A 20,689-nucleotide genomic window follows, 5' to 3' on the forward strand; every position below is an offset into this window, starting at 1 on the left:
GGTCTGTTAACCGTTAACAACTGTAAAGCCTTATACAGGTTACATTGGTAATGAAACAAGACAAATGGAGAGGAGGTCATTAATAACAACAAAATTATAAATTTGGTACTTGGTTAAGTCAGTTCAAACACTGGTATAAACTGTCCTCAGGACAATGTTGAATGATGTTACACACGCAGTTAGTGAAGTAAAAAGTTATGGAGGCTGAAGTGTGACTAAATTGAAACATTAAAAAATCTAATTGTGCAATTAGTAAATCTACATGTAAATGTGGAAATTAACTCTTCATCATGATATTGAAATTGATGGATAAGGCCTTGATCTTTTAAAATGCCATTTTTAAAAAAAACTAGCTAGTACTCAATTTACTTTTTGAAATTCCTGTCATAATCTTGGCTATCATATTCAATTTTACAACAAATTTAAGGATTGGGCAATATGATGACATACATTGTGAATTTGTCAGCCATCAGAGATTTTGTTATACCCTTTATATCTCTGGTTAGGTTAGGCCATTGTAGGTAAATCTTTAAGGCAATACCGATTTACAGGATTGTTACATCAGTATTATGGAGGATTTTAGCCATATCACCCCTATGACCATATGTCTCCTGCTTTGAGATAAACACAGTTTATACTTCATCCACACTTTAATCTACAGATACCTTTATTTCATTTAATGACACGTGTCAATTTAAAGTCACAAAGCCAATATGTTGCACTAAAAACACTGCATACTTTTAAATGAAAGGGAGACATCTTTAAATTATTAAATTTGATTAAAATATAGTTGAAACTGTGAAAATTTAAGAAAAAATTAACTGAATTGTGAGATCAAATGTAGATGGAAAAGCCCTTTGATAAAATGAATAATAAAAAGTTAAATTAACTTCGCAAAATGATTTTATAAAATCAGAAAACAATATTTTATTTAATTTGAGGCGCTATGTGATAACTTGGCACAATACCAGCACCCTGTCAATAAGGTCAAAATTTGCAGGCTGTTGCACTTTTGACAGTAAACAACCGTGTCCTGCTTGATATATGTTCGTTATAAATAATTTTTAACAATGCATCATTTCCTGTGTGGCACTATATTTTGTTTGTTATTTTCATCAACAACTGATCAAAACAAGACATTCTTACTTTGGAACATCATGTAATATTTCACTGTCAAAAAGTCATTACAGAGACTTTTAAAACCAGAATAATCAAAAAAAAATTGAATATTGATATAATTAAATTGACATTTGATAAAATTTTTATCAGTTGTTTTCTGAATATTGTATCAACTAATATTCCATTGGCACACACCAGCCTCCATATCCGTATAATAACATCTTATATCACAACAGTTACAAGCTGGTTTAAACACTCTGGACACTGAGTTATGCTTTCAGTGTTCTTGTCTATCTCTATATCCGAATGGGATACTATAAGTATTTACCATAGTTGACTTGTTGGTTTGTCATCTTTATCTTTGTCATCATTGGTTCAGTTATTTTGGACAGGTTTTGCTTAGTTTTATGTCAACAAACTGCTTAGTTGAGTCTACAAACTAGTATTTGCTGTGAGATTATGCTCTGAAGCATCTCAAATCTTAACGGTCAGAAGCCATTGTTTAGTTGTCTGTCAGACTTTGGTGGTGAAGATATGAACATAACAGAAAGTAGTGATTTAAATGCTAGGGGTATGTTTGCAGAATCAGAAAGTATTATTATATACCATAATATTTAAGTGATAGATTAAATCATAGATGAGGGCATACCAGCAAGTTTGAGAACTGTAAATTTTTGTTTGTGCTCTCTGAGTGCTCTTATACATGTGTGAGATTTATGGCATATAACATAATCATCTTTATCTTAAAGTCCCCCTCCAATCAAAAAATGTGTTTTTCTTCGTGTTCCTACAGTTGAATATTTTAGCTTCACTGTGCAGAATGATGTATGTGCAGACTTTAAGAGGTTGGCCTATGAGCAGGATTTGTGACATCACAAATAGTTTGGAGCCAATTCTGGTCCAATAATCAACTTACACCAGGTGTGATGTGGAAATTTGAAGCCTCCAGTGCCTCCAAGCACTGAGACTTTACAGTGGAGATATGTTGTGTCCAACTTCAGAATATTCTAAATATATTTGCATTTTTATGAATTGAGGATTTTTTAATAAGGGAAAAGGAGGATATGGAATTGGATTTAAACAAGCTAATTTAAATTTGTTTGTTTTTTTTTTTGTGGAAAAACCATATCAGACACAAATTATTATTCAAAGTAGAGTATTTTACATACATCTTAAAACATGTCTGGAGGGGACCTTTAACTAGTATAACTATAGGTTTGTTGTTAATGTAAACAAGCACTTATATTCTGCAGAACCACCAGTCACATACTGTCAACAGTACAGCCAACAATACAGGAGTATTAAGGACAAGTCCTAGAACCAAATGTAAAATGACCACCCCCCCCAAAACAAAACCAACAAACTACATCATTATTAACTCCTTCAGATGGGTGACCAATTAAGGAAAAACCAATATTAAATGTCTTAGTAAGGTGATGGACCTCCAAAAGCCTCCAGAACAGCCTCAGTGCTGAGCTTTAAAGTTAATTCTTGACCTTGGAAATAGCATTTCAATGGGAAAAAGGTCCACTTACCTGGTTCTTCTGAAGCTTTCGGCCACATCTTGCAGCCGTCATCAGCAGACAGAATTTGCACAACTGGTATGGCGGTGGTTTGATGCTTCACTGCTCCTTTGCAAAGATTCTTCAAGTCTATTGACCTGTACTGGAGGGATCGAACATCATTCTTCTAAAAGATATCCCCCTTTTTTTGTCATGTTTTGATGACACAGTTGTACAAGTTGTTCCAAAATCCCTCAAAGGTGTTCAATGGAAGAGGGATCAGGTGACTGTGTGAGCTTTCATTAAATCAGTGAGTGACCTCTCCTCCCCTCTTTTTCAGTGTTTATCCTTTAATTTGTCACCTTCTTGTATTTGTTTTATATATAATAGTTTCATGAGCAAAATTACGTGTTGTATACAAAAATCATCAAAATATACAAGTAGGGCAGATAAGTTGTTAGGATAAGTTGCTAGTAAAGCGTGCATGTATAATATCAGTAATACAGTGTGATGTATTCAATCCCTATGAAAGAAATCGTGAGAAGGATAATTTCATCCAAATCACAAAAACGAAATGTCTCCCTTACTTCGGATGGTGTTAACTGTAGCAGATTACGTTTCATTGTTGTTAAGATAGTTGTGATTTCAAGGTAGAAAAACAATCCTGGTTCCACTGGGGCTCGAACCCAGGACCTTCTGCGTGTAAAGCAGACGTGATAACCGCTACACTATGGAACCAGCTGACCGTAGTCAGGGAGCTGAACTACTCATGTAGATACACAACTACATCTAATACAGTCCTGCCTTTATAAAATGATAAAACAACGACAGCGCGCTGACATTCACATCGTCCTTTAACGTTTTATCTGCTTCACGTCTGCAGGCTGCGGGTTGGAGACACAAACTGTCGCTCATCGTCAGCTCACTTTGGACATCAGCCTGGCGATGCGTCTGGCTGCTGGTGTTTCGGTTCAGCTGCGAGTCGAGACCTCTCGGGACGTTTTGCTTTTGTGGCGGATCTCTCGGTTCCATATCTGACATCTAGCGACGGGGCTGCCAGCTGTGAGCTGAAATAATCAAGTTGGGCGAGTCGACCGCATTTGTCCGTGTTTTGCAGCCAGTCGCCTGCATACACGGAGACTAACGTACTGAGATTTGCGTTTGTGGTTTAGAAAGCTGGCTGAGCTCATCCGCCCAGCATGAACCAAGCGTGCACATTTTCAAACGTGTTATTTCAACATTAAAAACTCGTCGTTTCCTCTAAAATATTGTCTGATATCTTAACGGCTTAGGCTACCTACAGTAAGTATGACAGTACTCAGAGCATTGCCAAAAAGACAAGTTAGATCAAAGCTGTTTGACAACGAGACCCACATTACAAATTACACATTAGAAATTCAATTTGAGGGCAGGTCATTAATGTGCAAAATATTTGACCACATTTTTTCAAATGGCCCATACTAACATACTGTAGGCTATACAAACATTGGCTGTGTACACAGTGCTGTTTAATCAGCCAAAGTGATGTTTTGTTTATGTTTTGAGCTGCAACTAACGCTCATTTTACTGATTGATTAATCTCTTCATTACTTACTCAATTGACTGATTCATGTTTAGTTTGTAAAATGTCAGAAAATGGTCAAAATGTTGATTACAACTTCCCAAAGTCCAAGGTGTTTTTCTAAGTAACAGTCGAAAAGCCAAACATGTTCAATTTACAATTGTACAAAACTATGGAAACAAGCAAATATTCACACTCTGGGAAGTGGACATTTTTATTTTTTCCATAAAAATGATTCAAAACTATTATTAGATTATGAAAATGATTGCTAATTAATTTTCTGCTGATCAACTCATTGATTAACTGACTAATCATTGCAGCTCTATTTATGTTTAATGTTTTACAGCTGACACAAGCCCACCTCAAAGGTTTAAACATTACACGTGTCATGTTGTTGTGACATTTAGTCAAACAAAATAACATTTTTGAGGACAATAGCATGACTTTTATGTTGAATTTCTCAAACCTGTTTCCAAAGGTGATCAACACCTGCAAGGGTCATTTGCTAGTTTAAATTATTTTCTGACTCACAGATAGTGCACCAGCTGCTTGTCACTGTTTTAAATACAAGGTAATTAGTTGTGGAATAAAGCCCACAAATCCATATCTTCATTACGAGCACTATTTTTTCATACCAATATTTTCAAACTGCTGTATCATGTATGTGATGAGCACACTTGCTCAACAGAAGGTGTCTCTCAGAGCGCTGCTGCACTGCGAATCTATCCGTTATATCTGCAAGTGTTTCTTCCATGGTCTCTGCATCAAATGCAAAATGATCTTTTAAGAGTTCAAAACTGAATTTCTAAGCCTCACAGTTACAATCCTCCTGCTGAATTCTGCTTTGAGATGTTCAGGCTGCGTGTGTGTGTGTGTGTGTGTGTGTGTGTGTGTGTGTGTGTGTGTGTGTGTGTGTGTGTGTAACCCCCCCCCCCCTTCACTAAAGTTGTGGGATGTGAGTGTGTTACTGATTGATGCATGCTCATTTTAAAGCTCCTCAGTCAAGTAACTTTCCATGTTCCCCTTTAAAATGTCCTTCCCTCCTTATTTTTGCTTATGAAAATCAGTGATCTTTAGTTCTATTCTTTGGAACTCATGTTGTCTTTGAGCAAACGATATATACACGCTTTACACCAAATACTGTATTGCTCTCCTTCCTGTCTTGAAATTGTGTGCCTTGAGCATCTTCCATTTTAACGCATTACGACTGCAGCTCTCCGGCTTTCTTGGGTGCCAGTGAGGGAAGGGCAGAAAGGCTGCGATGAAAAAATGTTGGGATGACAGCTGCATCTGTTTATCATGTGGGGTACAATAGCACACCTTGAGAGGCAGCCAGAGCTCGTATTCTCACTGATCCTGGCTCCAACACAGTGGGCCAGAATTAATAGACAAGGCAGATTCATATGTGGGCTGGATCAAAATTCAAGACATGTTAGATCTATTCCACGGGCTTTGAATTTGACAGTGATTCAATAATATGTGTATGTGATGCTACAAAGCAATTGTATAGATTTAAGATAGATAGATTACATTTTTTGGAGGCATTTTAGCCTTTTGTTTTTACAGTGGACATAGAGGTGGCGGTAAATGAGGAGAGAGAGAGAGACAAAGAGGATGACACGTAACAAAGGTCACCAGGCTGTATCAGGGACACATGCTCCGAAACCTCTAGACCGACAGGATACCACCTAAATAATATGTTTAATCTTGTATTTTATACATTCATGTGTTTATAAGAAGAAACATGAGCAAAATAATATATAAATACAAATTAGGCCTGATTCCAGGAACAATAGTCGTTATAGGAATTTAACAGTTCTTTATTATTGTATGTTTGGAGGTTAGATAAATCTGGATCAACGTGGTGTGATATACTGGACTGATATTATCATGAGTTTGGCTGCAAATCTGTTGCTGAGTGCCTGTGTCAGCAGAGAGGACAGAAGCTTTATCTATGGACGTGATCTGAGGTGCAACTAAATTTTAGCATCCCTATTTATGATGGCTCCAAATCAAACAATGGCTTGGCTATTATTGTTCTCAGTATGTTTATTTATTTTGCGTGTCTAATAACAAAATATTTTTACAAAGTTATTTCTTAAAATTGTATCATTATATTAAATATAAAATATGTGTTGTAAATCTCAGTCAGTCAGTCTCAGGTGACCTTAAAGGTGCCCTGCAAAGTTTACATTCAGTGTTTCTCGCCACACATTGAGTCTATCTTTGAGGTGTAGAAATGCACTGAAAGCATTTTCTTCCTCAAACATTTGCAAAGCTGGTTCAAAAAATATTTTAAATCGTGCATCGTTGACGTTCACGTTTGTTTGCTAACAGTCTTCTTCTTCCTCGCCTTTGTTAGCTCAATGCTACAGTTGTTGGTGCGTTATCGTCACCTACTGTCAATCAGTGGGAGGATGAAACCAATGGCAGGATGTTTGCACCGCTCTAATGCATCTGTGTGCGTTCTTGTGCATGTTCACAGTTAAAATAAAATGGGGACCTGCGTGTAAAAACTTTGCTCTATAGTGCTAGTGGTCAGAAACTCACAGGGTGCCTTTATTGCACCTTTCTGTGACATGAAATCTACACCAATCATAATGCTGGATGTAAAACACCACATTGTCCTATAAACAATATTTTTTGAATGTAACTTATTTTTGGCAAAAGCTGGGGACATTTTTTAAAATTAGAAGTGAATGTAGTCTACATAACTGACTCTTTGAGGTTACAGCTATAGACAAACACAGTGAATTAAGATTTCAATGGTTACACACCTGAAAGTACAGGATTACATTCAGATTTGTCCAAATTCTGGTCATAAACATTTGACATGTTTAATTTTAGTCATCACTGCTCAGAATGGTTCCTAATCCTCCACAACAAGATAAGCTGTGCCCACTGCCAGAGCTAACCTGCCTTGTTTGGTGTTGACACTGTAATATCTTGAAAATTAGTCATCGTGACTAAATTAGGGTTACAGTTGGTCTTTCAACTGTGTAGTGTGATCCCAGTTATACTGGGCACACCATTTGCTGTTACACGCCTGTGGCCTGTGGTGTTTTTGATGACCCTCTTCTTGCACACGCTTGTGATTCCAATAACTCTGTGGACCCTGCGCAGAAGTTGGCCTGCAGAGCCTCAGTACACTCAGTCGACACCGACAGTGTGTGCCAGCTCTATCAGTGGCATCTCTCCTTCTCCTGACTGGCCGTCTTACTCTTACTGGCCCCTTCTGTCTCATCTCCCTTGCAAACAGCTTAAGCAGGATCACCTGCCTTGCTGTTTCAGTCTGTGGCACAACATCTGGCATAAAGAGCCAGTGAATTACAGAAAAAAAAACATTTTATCGTTCAAACCCTGTGGTGTCTGTCCATAAGGGTAATTTCAGTTTTATGTGCCAATGTGCTCACCACCCCCCTCCCTCCCCAGAAAATCCTGACCCCACCCCAGTTCAGTGGGGACGAATATAGTTTAATTTGTGCTGCTTTAAACTTTGAAAAATCTCATTTTAAAAACTCAGCAGCAATGTCCCAGTTATTCAAGATAATCCACAGACCTCACTGTCAACACTTTCCATATGGGTTCATTTCTTTAGTAAAAACTACAGAGGTTCCAATGAAAACTGCTCACAGTGAGGTCTGTGCATTATCCAGAGTAACCAGGGGATTGTTTCAAGAAAGAAATTTTGCTGTTGAGATTTTTTAAATACTTTGACGACCACAAATTGAATTCCAATCACCCCATTGTGCTGAGGTATCCGCAGAAAACTCACAATCAGATATCTCAAAACCTCTTTCTGACATTTTATCAACTAATCGAGAAAATAATCAACATATTAATCGATAACGAAAATAATCATTAGTTGCAGCCCTATATATTATATATATATCTGTAATTTGGGTAAACTGACTGTTGGCATCTGTAAAATGACACCAACTGGTCCTCCGCTCTCCTCAATGGGTGATTCTTCAAATGCAAGAAATCTCCATTAATGCAGAGGGAGCTGTCCTAAATATTGTACTGTATGTGTAGCTCTTGTCTGCAGAGGCCTTGAGTTTGCTCCGGGGCCTCTGACAGCGTTAGGGAACATCTTCATTGTTCCTCTCTTGAGGCACGAGGAACATGAAGTAATTCAGCCTCAACTGTGCGGAAGAGCTTCAAAGGGCCAGTTGCACACTGAGACATGGCCTAAAACGTCTACTTACATCTTATACCTTCTTGGTCTATTCTCACCATCCCACTGGTTAAGTTTCACCCCATGAGAGCTTTCTACTATGCTAAATCTGGGCCTTCAACTCACTAGCAGTAGCCAGTAACAGTAGCCCTGATTCGTTCACGGACTTAAGCCACTTTAACAAGCTTCTAATAGGTTGCCAGAATGTCCTGACCTTAAGTGTCAGGTCCACGTATCTATGTAAGAGGTTCGTGTGTAATTTAGAGCTGAGACTCTTAATCGATCAACAGAAAATTGAATGGCCATAAGTGATAAATCATTTAAGACATTTTTAAAGCAAAAATGTCAAAAATGTACTGGCTCTGGTTTTTCAAATATGCATATTTGCAGGTTATTATTATAGTCAACTAAATGTCTTTGGGTTTTGGACTAAAGCAATTTGAAGATGTCAACTTGGGGTCTTGGAAACTGCGGTTTCTCACAAATTTTGATCAAATGATTAATCAATTAACCAAGAAAATAATCAGCAGATGAATGAAATAATCATAAATTGCATCTCTTGTGTAATTTAAAGCAAAAGACAAGGGGGGAAAAAGCATCTTTCCCTTATTCATCATAGCAAAACTAGATGTTGCCAGCTACTGTATATGCACATTTATCTCACTGATGATTATTAGATTTGTTTGTGCGCCAGTGTCGTGCCCAACCTCTATTTATACTTTAAGAACGTCGCATTTGTCTCAACTCATTTTCTTGTGTCATGTTGCCAAGAGAACAAGGAACCAGGCGTCTTTCACAGAACACATTTTAACGTGTCACAGTAAAGGAAAGCACAGGTTTGAATAATGAAATTAATGATGGCTGAATTCTATTTAGCTGCTTCACTTTCAGGGTGCCGGTATCTTGTGTGTTGGCTCACAGTCACACTTTCATGGCTTTACTGTACTGTATGTCACACCTGTGCTTTTCCTAACATGACAAGCCAAAATGTCTGCAGTGAAAACAGCCTGTAGCTGACCTCCCTTTAAGCAACTTTTCAGTGTGTGATTTAGTATTAGAATAACAATCCACTTGTCCACAGATTTGCATTTAAAGGTTGAATCTCAGCTATTACAGACATTGTCTATTGGATGTCAGGTAATGGTGTATCTGTGTATGATTCAGTTGTGTCAGGTGGTTATTAACAATGATGGATTATAAGACAATTGGCCCCTTTTCACAAACATCTCAAACCCCTCATGCCACTTGTGATAATTTTTGCATTAATTTCAGTGACATTTTGCAGGTTAACAACAACTCTAAGTGCTGCTGGTAGTTGAACTGCACGTGAACTTTTTTTGTTCACACAGGAAGTGAAGAGAGACAGTGTAACATCTCTCCAAAGCTTCCCGCTGCAACACATCAACACTGACCCCCAATCCACAAACGTTATACAAAAGACAGTATGCAAAATATAGAAAACCACACAAAGAAACCAGAGCAGACACACATATTTAAACTGCCCGACTCATTTTAATGTAGATTTACTGTAGCTTAGGTCTGCAACTGTAGGAAAAAATAAGTGATATCAAGAGCAATAAAACATGATTGGGACATCCCTACTTTTTACTGAGCTCTTTGACTTTACAACAAAAGCTCTGGGCTTCAGGGACCCTCGCTCCTGAGGCCCCTGAACCTGTCAAGGTAGTCCTGTTCAATAATCCAGCCATGGAAATAAAATATTAAATGAGGCTGCATTTGTATTTGATTTTAAACATCCTAATTTTTCAACAGTGGACATAAAGTCAGACTCTGCAGTGTAAGTGCGATGATGAATTGGACTGTAGATGTTGGTGTCGAAGTCTAAATGGCAAAAGAAGATGTGTTTTTGAAGTTGTGATGATTAAACAGTGTGCAAAGTATAATTTTCAGCTTGAAAGCTGACAAACACTATATTTTATTAATGTGTGGTCACTGTAATTGGACTTGAAGACATTCTTTGTCAAAATGTCCTCCAAGCAGCATATGTAAGTCTCTATTGTGTATATGGAGTAAAAAGCGACAGAGTCTGCCCCACAGGGAATATTTATCTGACTCCAGCGAAGTCCCCCTGCAATTAAAAGATTCAAGCCCACCGAAGCAGCAGTCTATTTGTTATTCACCTGTAGGGCTTTACCCGGCGCTAGGACCCAGGGTGCGCGATTTTCATCTCCAGCTGCTGCAGACCAAAAACTGGCAATAAGGGAAGATCGCGAGGACAAGCCAAAATTACATACTGTATTCATTCTACTTTAAAATCACATCCCTGGCCCCGCACGGAAGCCTCTCTGTAGACAACAATCGCTTGTTGCGCTGTGTGCAGGCTTTGTGGCTGTAGACAGCTCGGAGCGCAAGGTAAGACGGTGCAATACCATGCGATTACTAATAACAAAGGCGTTACGGGCGAGCAGGGGGCATTAAAGGGGGCATTGCACAACGCTATTGAGGGCGAGTAAAACTCTTCCAAACTTTGACCTGGATATCTGTATTTTCTAGTTGTCGGTGTCTTGCAGGAGCCACAGTAGTTGCGGTGATGTCTCGCTGTTATCCCGCGGCATTATGTAGGATCGTGTCACATGTATGCTATGGAGAGCCAAGTTGTGTGTCGAGATGACATACATGAGTCCGCTTGTCCATGCGTGTCGGCTGTGGATGCAGTCGGCTATCCAAACGCTGACACAGTAACTATATATGAAGTGATGTATTTCAATGTTAGACTGATAATTTGACATCATCTGGACGGCGCATCGGGCCATCCATTAACCTGGCAAATAAGAAGAATCACCCTTGACTGTTTCAGTGATCGGCTGCCATCCTCCCCTCGTTTGTTGTAGAATAATTCATTACTTATACCAAGATGGAAGAATAATGCGCTTGATTTTTACTCAGCGTTCACCCCCCGCCGCCTTTCCAACCTCGACATTCAATATTGACCAGGTGAACCACGAACTTAGACGGGACATCCTCGTCGCTATAAACCATGGCGGCCTAAATAGGGTCGATAATCTCCAATATGACTCACAGATAGATGACCATGTATGCCCACTTTGAAGACGACATTCTTCAAAAATCAGGCCTTCGAAATAAACAACGTGCCTTCATCTGTGCTATCGCAGTTGTATTCCGCACATATAGTGCATGTGCGGAATACCACATCCCCGCTCGAGAGATTTATAATTGCATGCATAACAAGTTTTTTTTTTAATCCCACCGCTTCAGACATCCGATGTGGAGCCTGTGAACCAAACTCGTCTATAATTGGTGAAGCCCCGAGCAGCCGGTCACTACCGGGATAGCTCTTGCTATCGTTGAGGTCTCCGGGTTACCCCCGGCTCACACACAATGCGATGTGTCAGCTGCCGAGTTTGTGATACTCCTGCTTTATGCCGACACGGTGCTCTACGGCGTTCCCCTTTTTTCTGATCGGCGTTTTTGGTTTCCTAATTTCACATTTGGCCATCTGTCAACGATTTGGCTGCTTGCACGCAGCCATTACTGGGCGAATGGCGAAGGGCATGTTAGAGGCTCTCACACACCGATCCACTCAGCGATAGGAAAGCAGCGAAATAGTTTCAGCTCGTACTGCTCTCGGCGGATGGACAGGATCGTTGTCCTGCACCGCCTTAGTGGTCAGGAACGACACAGATCGTGCATGGTTGTAAACAAACTCTTTTACTCGCACGACGATGTCAGCCTCGCTGTAAGTGCACGGTTATTTCCTCACCACCACAAGTGTTGAGAAAAGTAGGAAATTTTGTTGGCCTAAAGGAGTGGATACCCTTGTAAACAGCAGGCCTGCTGCTCGCAGGATCCAGGTAAGACAAGTGGCCTAATTACACCAGGGTAACCTGTGCTGCTTAACTACTGTGCCAAAATGTGATTATGGAATAAGAGAGCTCCACATTCAGTCACTGTTTTTCTTTGGGGGAGAATCAGACAAGTCTAAGTACAAAATTATTGACTGATTTGATGTTTCAAACTTTTATCTGTTTGCCTGTGTGTGGCTGGAAGTGGCAGATGTGTTGTCATTCAGCTCAGAAGAACAAAATATGAGTTGTTGGTCCACAGCTCATTTGTCTTTGTTTTGCAGACATAGTCACATTTCAGTTAAAGAGAAGCTGATCTTTTGTTTCAGTGTGAACTTGTTCAGAGTGATTAAAAAGTTGTAAGCAAAAGAGGATTTAATTCTATTACAAATGGTGTAATTATGTAAATATGATATCACCTTCACAGGAGGTTCCTTTGTGCATCATTTTATCTGTTAGACTTGTTGGCTGTTTGTGTCTGAATGTGTAGAGTTGCTGTTTTAAACATGTTTGTTTTGTTGTCAGCAGGATGATGGGTACTGTCTTTATGAATTTGCCCAGCATGTCTTAATTGTGAGCAAAATTGTCTGGTAGAGAACTGAAAGACGGCTAAAATTTAGTCATGTCCAAATTGTAGTTTAATCATGTGCCTGAATCCAGTTAAAACCTGACCTAATATAAGAACAGGAAATGTCATTTTGACACACTGCACTGCAAGATGTGGATGACGGTGAATTGAAAATGCACTGCAGAGTGAATGGCCTTTTTCTTTGCCTTTGTTAATATAAATAATCAGTGTCTGTTAGAGGCAGCACTGACAAGATGTCTTCACACTGTCATAACCTGTCTGGTCAACCTATGGGGAAATTGTGAAACTTGGGTTCAGTACGGTTGGGGTGTAGTCAGTCTTACTGACAAACAGTGAATGATGAAAAAGTTGTCTTTCTATTTATTTTGGATTAATTTTGTGTTTGTGCATTTTCAATGAATGGCAGCAAGAATTTGGAGGTAGATAAATAATAGACTACTGGCTTATCAGATCCCCAATCTCACCCAGGACTGAAGAATAAAGCTCATTTCATATAATGAGAAGACACAAGTGGGGTTTTTGCTATAACAGCCCGCTGTCCCCTTGTAAGCAAATGTTTTGTTGTTCCAGGTCTCTTAATACAACTGAGCTAATGGAGGTCAGCGCTGGGGGCCCTGCAGTCACAGCCAAACCTCATTAGTCTATGGCATCAGCACAAATTATCAATACTTCCTTAAAGGTTACATGCCTCACATTGTCACAGCCTTTTGAAATCCTACATGGAAATGTGTATGAAAGACTTGAACGTTGACTGTCCCCCCCATCATCTCAGAGCTAGTACATCAGTCTGCAGCCTACAGCATGCAACTGGAGTCCCTCCAACACCCGGAGTCTTGCTTCCTCGTGTTAATTCCCCTGCAACAGACCCAAACCTCTCCCACTCTTTTTTATATTTTGGCAATTCCGTTCAGCAACCATCACCCACTCCTCCGACTCTGTTAATTGGCCTGATTGGCCGCTGAAACGCGCACACCCGTCCAGTCCCACTCGGAGCCTCCTTTGGTTAAGAAAATACAGTTTATTACTTCGTTACCCCGATAAGCCTTTTCAGTTTAGCGCACCGTTACACTCTTTGGTCGCGATCCCCTATTCCCCTTGAGCGACTGGAGCCCGCGTTGCATGCCGGTACCTGCAGTCCTTACCCCTCCCAGCCTCTCCAGCGTCTAATCCTGGGCGTGGATAGCCGAGCACTACATCTCCCATGATGAAACCGTGCACCCTTCTGCCCCTCTCTCACTCACTCTCTCTCTCTCTCCCACCAGACTGGAGACTGGAGATACGGAACGGACTGTCTTGACGACCCCCCCACCCTCCCCTCCTCCTCCTCCCTCCTTCCCTCCCGCCCCCCCGGACCTTTAGAGCCGAAAACCGTCGAGATTAGTGAGCAGCCACGGACGGCAGAGGCGAAAGGCTGGACACGGCCGTATCCGAGTCGTCCCTGTACGACGTTCACATGCCATCTGGATGAGCGGGTTCGTAACTGTTTGTGTCATTGGACATCTTTTATCTCGCCTGCTGATTAGCTTTGCCATTATTCAATATTTCTGAGAGAGAGAGAGAGAGTCTTTACGGGGGTGGGGGGGTGGTGGTGGTGGTGGTGGTGGGGAGGAGGAGAGGAGAGGCTTCGTGGGTCGGGGGGCTCTCGGTGAATGCCTTTCAGTCAGTCCACCAAAGGGGCCGATACGAGACGGGAGCACTACACATTAGGTCGGCCGGGGATAAATAACAGTAGCCTGCCTCAACATGTAAAGCACCGGGAGTAAATGCGAGGGCTTCGCGGAGACTCCGCTGCGCAGGGAGCTGGAAACCTACTCATGGTGGTGGTGGTCAGCGGAGTTAAATATATTGTTTGCCCTCTCTTTTTTTTCGAGGCAGTGGTGACCGCTCCAGCAGCACAAGCCTGCGTAATAAGTTGTGTCGCCCACCCCGGTGTTAGTTGTCCAGCTGGCTACTTTTTTTTCTCCTCTCATTTGCGAGTAACTCAATGCAGTCAGCTTCTGTATTATCAGCGGCTGAAATTGATTATTTGTTTGTTTAAAAAAAAAAACGTCCACAGGCGGACAGTGTTACTTTGTCGGGTGTTCGCGGGCTGATGAAACAGGATAATGGTCGTCAGGAGTTTTGTGTTTGGCTCTTCTCTCTTGTTTTCTGTGTGGCTTTGCATTCATGTTGACTTACCTTATCAGGCGGAGATGTGACACATTGTGCTCCCTGCGACACATCCAAGCTCTCTCTCCTCTCACTTGCTAATAATCCCCCCCCCCAGCCCACAAAAAAAACAAAACAAAACGTGTCTTTTCATCTCGAAAAACATTTAAAAATTTTATTCAGACAGAAAGGGAGTCCGTTTGTTGCCTGTGTTTGTTGTCTGTGGATGGACTGACCACCTGAGAGCCAGTTGCCATTCTCCTCATTATGGTAACTGCTCGCCATCTCCAGCGAGAGAGAAAAGAGAGAAAGAGAGCGACCCGGAGCTCTCCAGAGTTTTTCCGTGCTGATATTCACAACAGAGGAAAACGCGATGTTTTCAGAGTGCCACAACATGCATGTGGTCTCATTGTGTGCACTTTTTTCAGATGTGACACCGGGACGTGTGCTGGACAATGAGCTTGACCGGGTTGGGAAGTAGGCTACAAGCTGAGTGACAGAATAATGTTGGTTTCTTCGAGGCTTGTTTCTTCTCAAAGGTAATGTCAGGCCTGACTTTGTTTCGTCTTGAGCGGCGTTGCCCACGGCGTGTGTGTGTGTGTGTGTTTGTGTGTGCGGACTACTGCATACATTTATTGGCCTACATCAGAGCGGATGAATTCAAATGTTGTGACGGAGTAGACCGCGTTATGATCGCAGCACAAAGACAAACTAGCTGTGAGCAACTGTTGTGGTATGATGATGAGTGCAGACCCTCCTTGCACTGAGCGGTATATCTGCATCGCTGGATCCCTTTCAGTCCGTGTTCGCATATTCCAGCAGAGATGTTGTGTCTGTCATTATGTGCACAATATTTGTTATGTTTGACTGACTCCAGGGTGAAACATTTTCCATTCCACCCCCTAAAGCTTTGACATAGATTTTTTTTTTTTTGGCTCGTCCCTTTTTGTTGTCGTCTCATTTACTTGCAGATGCGCTCGTGTGCGCTCACCTCTACCCTCGTACCAGGGGCTGTCCTAGCGTGTGTCGCCTGTGTATGTGAGAGTGTTTGAAATGTTTGTGTCCGGATGAAGTCAAGCTTGATTAACTGTTTGTTTGTTATTATTATTATTATTGTTATTATTATTATTATTATTGATAGTTTTGTGGATGGTTAGGATTGTTTTATTCTGATGTGAAAACGTTTTTTGTGGGAGTTTCAATAGAAAAGAAATTAGGGGGAATTTTATGTCTAATTTAAGACAAGACTGATGACCAACACATTTAAAGAACTGCCTTTAACTGAGATGGGCAGCTTTATTGTAATCATAAATAATCCTATAAGGAGGAGTGCCTCCAACTACCCAGTTATATACACTATATCCCTGAACCATACAGGCAATTAGCAAAACTTTGAATGATCTATTTTGCACCACAATGCATTGCTTGATCAGAGCAGAGCACAATGAGGCAACAGTATAGGATCATTTGAGCCATCACAGCTGATTACCACTAATGGATTGATTATGAACAGGCCGACAGAGGACAGGCACAGTGGCCAAAGGGGTCACATGACCCCTAAGCAAGACCCTCTGTTTGATTGTTATAAGTATGTCTTATTGGAAAATCACAGGGTTCAGTCAAAACTAAGGGTGTTCCGGTCACCTTTTTTATTCCAGTACTTTAATGTTGAGTATCTTCTGATGAAGTGTATCATCTTATATTTATTTTTGTCATATTTTTGTACATTTTTTTTCCTAATACAGCTGCACTGAGCACAATTAGGCTGTGGTAATCCCACATTAAAATTAGCAAAACAAGGTAAATATTTCTGACAGTTGTATGAGTTAAATAAATTGCACCAAAGGTTCCTTTTGATGGTTTCCTGTAATATTCAATATCCAGTAGTATTTTTTTTGTGTGTGTGTATATATATATATATATATATATATATATATATATATATATATATATATATATATATATATATATATATATATATATATATATATATATATATATATAAAAACTGTGGAGAGGGGTGTCAGTGTGATGGATCTGCTGTGGCAGGAGGGTTTTGGGAGGATTTCATCTCGACATCTTCATCTCTTTCATCTCTTCATTTCTTCTCTTCATCTCCAACCTGAACAAAATAGTTTCAACTAACAAACTTACTGAGTCAGTGTAAAAGTAGAGTCAAGGGTGATCTGGAAAATGGAAAAAAAAACATGTAAAACAGCCATAAACTATGTGGAGGATGATCTGGTAGTTAGGAATGGTGGGCTTTCATGTGTCTTTGCCCAGGCTGACCCATTTGGTCTCATTTCACTCGCTGAAAATCTCCTTTTTTATTAAAGATAATTTGGTTTCTTGGTCGATGAACACTGATAAACTGTTGTGTTCCCCGCTTGTAAACAAATAAAGCCAAAAGTAACAACACAACAGATACGTTCCTCAGTTAACCTCCCTTCTCTTTGCTACCCTGATATATCTCCCTGCTTGGAGGAAATTGTAACATATCTGGCCTCTGAGCCCATCTCAAAGAAGGGAAGTTTTCAATTGCCCAATGTTGGTTACTCTGAATCAATTACCGTTGCATAGAATAGACCTTATTCCTTCATGGAGGATTAAATGAAAGTCTTTTGTGTAATTGAAACGAGACTAGCAATATCACTGATCACATTAAGTGTTCTTTTTTCTCCTCTGTGTATTCTGCAGCATATCACTGTATTTCAAGGAAAACTCTCACCTGACTGACTCAGCTACCCTCTGAGGCATGTTGTGATAAAGAAACACCTATGCAGGTAATTGTTTTTTTATTACAGTTAGATTACTAGATTAGAGCATTATTTTCTCTTATCTAATTAACACTGGCTTCATGAACTTCTCTTATTACTCAGGTGGATCCTACACTAATGAATGTTGGGGATGGAGGCACGGTGAGCAGAGAGATCAGTGCTCCAAATAAAGCGTCTACTAGTATGGTGGGAAATCCCCCCCAGACGCTACCCCCTGAGTTTAGAGGAGATGTTACCCTCAGTCAGCAAAACAAGACCACTCCAACAACAGACTGTAAGACAGTGAAAGCTTGCCCGGACACTAGCAATTACAACCACAGCCCTGAGCTTTCTCCACCTCAACAGCCCAACAATGCACCAATGTCAGGCTCAGCCCTCACCAGCTCAGAGAAGAGAGCAGAGAAAAGGGCAGAGGCCCCTAAACTCAAGGCTGATGGTGCAGGGGTCTTCCCAACTCCTCAGTGGTCAAGTGGTGTAAAAGTCAGCCGGGAGGAGTCGCTCAATCCCTGTCACAGCAATGTGACATCCAGTAAGAAATCACACACGCAAACACAATCTGTGCAAAGTGCTCCGCCTGGGTTTCAGTGCTCCACCATGTTTAAACCAGCCCAGCCTGTTGCCTTCCTTCCTTCCACCAATTTTTCCTCTCCACTTTGTAAAATCACTCTTCCACCAGCATTGGGTCAGATTGCAGCACTGAGAGAAGCCACAGCCAATCAGTTTCAGAAAGAAATTCAGCCTCAAAGCTCAGGTGTCGGAGGGACACCTCTCATGCGGACCTACCCCTATCCGTTCTCTGTGGGCCGGACTCCAGCTGCAGAGAAAAAAGCGTCAACCTCCAAACTTAAATCTAACCACTCATCGAGTAAAAACACCAAATCTGCTGGAGAGCATAAGTCTTTAGCTTCGGTGGTAGCCTCACCAGCTATCGCCCTACCGTTGCAGCACCCATCATTACCTTCTGCAGCACCCACCCACTACACGTTGTCTCCCACCGCTGCCATTTGCTGTGGCTCTGCACTGGCCAGCATCACCTCTCAGAGCAGACTGTTGAACCATGTGGAGAAGGGCAACAGCTTAGACAAGACAACCATGGGCTCTCTGAAAACAACACCCCCCTCTGCTTCAGAGGACCATACAGTAGCTTGCTCGATAGAACCAAGGGATGTACCTCTTGATTTGTCTGCTAAATCAAAACGTCCAAAATGCATAAATGACCCTCCAGTTTCTATGATGGAGCCTCATAATAATGAGTCAAATCAGAGAGATTTTCTGAACTCAAAGAGGACTCATTCTACATCTTATAGTTCAGCTGTGCAATACCCTATCTTACCCAATACACACAGAAATGGATCACATCAAAAGCAATTAAATAGGCCTCAAAATCACCAGGTCCCTGAACCTAAACCATCTTGGGGCAAGGGATCTTCACAAGACCCCATAAAGAACATCCCTGGAACTTATGTGGGTGTTGCTAGCCCTATACTGGCTTCTACCCTTCGGGGCAAAGATGGAAAAGGGACTTTTGCAGATGAATTTCAGAGTTTTGCTAAGCAGGAGTTTATATCTATAATTGACCAAGGAGAACATCTGGCCTCAGGAGGAAAGAAGCCATCCTGTCTGATGAAGGGCAACCAACATGCTCATAGTGTTAAACACGTTAAAAACACCAGCACAGCCATAATTAAAAACAGTCCCATTAAAGGAGCCCTAACGACTGCCCTGTCAAGCTCTGCCAATGCTCAGATTCATCAGAAGTCTGGAACTGGCAAATCAGCAGTGCCATACTCTACCACTGCTGTCAGTCCAGCTTGGCAACAGCCGTCTCATCTTCCACACCAAGCGTCCTCCGTTCAGAGAAAACTCTCGCAAGGATCCCTAAAAAACAAGACCGCCGCAGCTGAAGAAGGATCTAAGTTTCAGAGTGCCCATCAGAGCCCGTCCAATACTGAGGATGATAAGTGGGAGAGAATGTCTCCGCTCTCTAACCTTGCGTCCATTGTAAAGCAACAAGCTCTTGAAACAACAGCACTGACAGGCAAGGGTAATAATCAAGCTCCACCTGTTGCATCAAGAAAAGCTGACGTTCTGAATCTGCTCACAGGCAGCCAGGACGCTCAGTCCAAACATTCTTCTGCTTTTGAATACCCACCATACTGGTCTGTGGAAAAATGGCCTGGTGTGCCATCTCAAGGGGATTCAACTCAAGCTATTAAGAGACTTGAAAAGGCGAATGCAACTGAGCCTTTGGAGAATAATACTGAGATACACACCAGTCAGGGAGAACACATGGGACTACAAGCGAAGCAAAGCTCCTCAAAGCCCGCAGGCCAGTCTCATATCTTTGGAAGCAATGCATCAACAAACGGGAACAGGATGGAGAGCAAACTAGCCCAGGTGTTAGAGGGGGAGATATTGAAGAAAGAAAGTGGGGCGTCAGAAAGTCCTCCCAGTGAAAAATTGGAAGGCATAGTGGCGTCTATTCTCACGGGCCAGTGCACGGGGGGAGGCGACAAGTTTGAGAAGAAAACAAACGGAACCAAAGAGGAGTCGCCAACCAAAGCAAAAGCTGCTGCCATCAAACAAAAGAAAACCAGTCCTAAGAAGCCAGTAAAGGAGAAGTCACCAACAGACCCATCGAAGAAGGCTGCAGGAAAGAAAAAGCAAGACACGGAAAGTACTCCTACCAAAGTGTCTTGCCAAAAGAAGGTAGAGTATCCAATGTGTATGTGTTTAAGTATTATTAATGCCTAAATGATCTTTGTGTATTTCTTATTATCTTCCTGTGGTAGAATTTTAAGAAAATGATTAAGAATCTTTCCATATAACCAGATCTTGACTAATGAATTGCGCATATACTGTATACTCTTTCATAATATGAATCCATGACTGATGATTTCTTCCAAGGGCTTATGTGAGTCTGTTACCTGCTCTACATCACCATGAAAGCCTTGCGATCAATAGCATCCAATACAGCGCGCTCACTCTGTCC

General features: G+C 41.2%; 1 protein-coding gene and 1 non-coding gene across 7 annotated transcripts in view; one reads left to right on the forward strand and one right to left on the reverse strand.

Moving 5' to 3' along the window:
- bcorl1 (BCL6 corepressor-like 1) overlaps positions 1-20,689 on the forward strand; it is a 33,207-nt gene that overhangs the window by 177 nt on the left and 12,341 nt on the right. For 2 of the 6 annotated variants that reach the window (XM_044362958.1, XM_044362964.1), the window contains exons 1-3: positions 14,098-14,244; positions 17,618-17,703; positions 17,800-20,406. In XM_044362958.1, the coding sequence (XP_044218893.1) occupies positions 17,698-17,703; positions 17,800-20,406 (2,613 nt within the window). In that variant the 5' untranslated portion in view covers positions 14,098-14,244; positions 17,618-17,697. Of the gene's footprint in view, positions 1-11,165; positions 12,193-14,097; positions 14,245-15,348; positions 15,460-16,665; positions 16,721-17,617; positions 17,704-17,799; positions 20,407-20,689 lie in introns of those variants that run through there. The other 4 variants (XM_044362961.1, XM_044362959.1, XM_044362963.1 and 1 more) reach the window with 4 other exon arrangements.
- trnav-uac lies at positions 3,287-3,359 on the reverse strand. Its single transcript has one exon. It is a non-coding gene; the product is annotated as a tRNA-Val (tRNA).

The sequence above is a fragment of the Thunnus albacares genome, chromosome 10 (genome assembly GCF_914725855.1).
Source record: "Thunnus albacares chromosome 10, fThuAlb1.1, whole genome shotgun sequence".
Lineage (NCBI taxonomy): Eukaryota > Metazoa > Chordata > Actinopteri > Scombriformes > Scombridae > Thunnus > Thunnus albacares.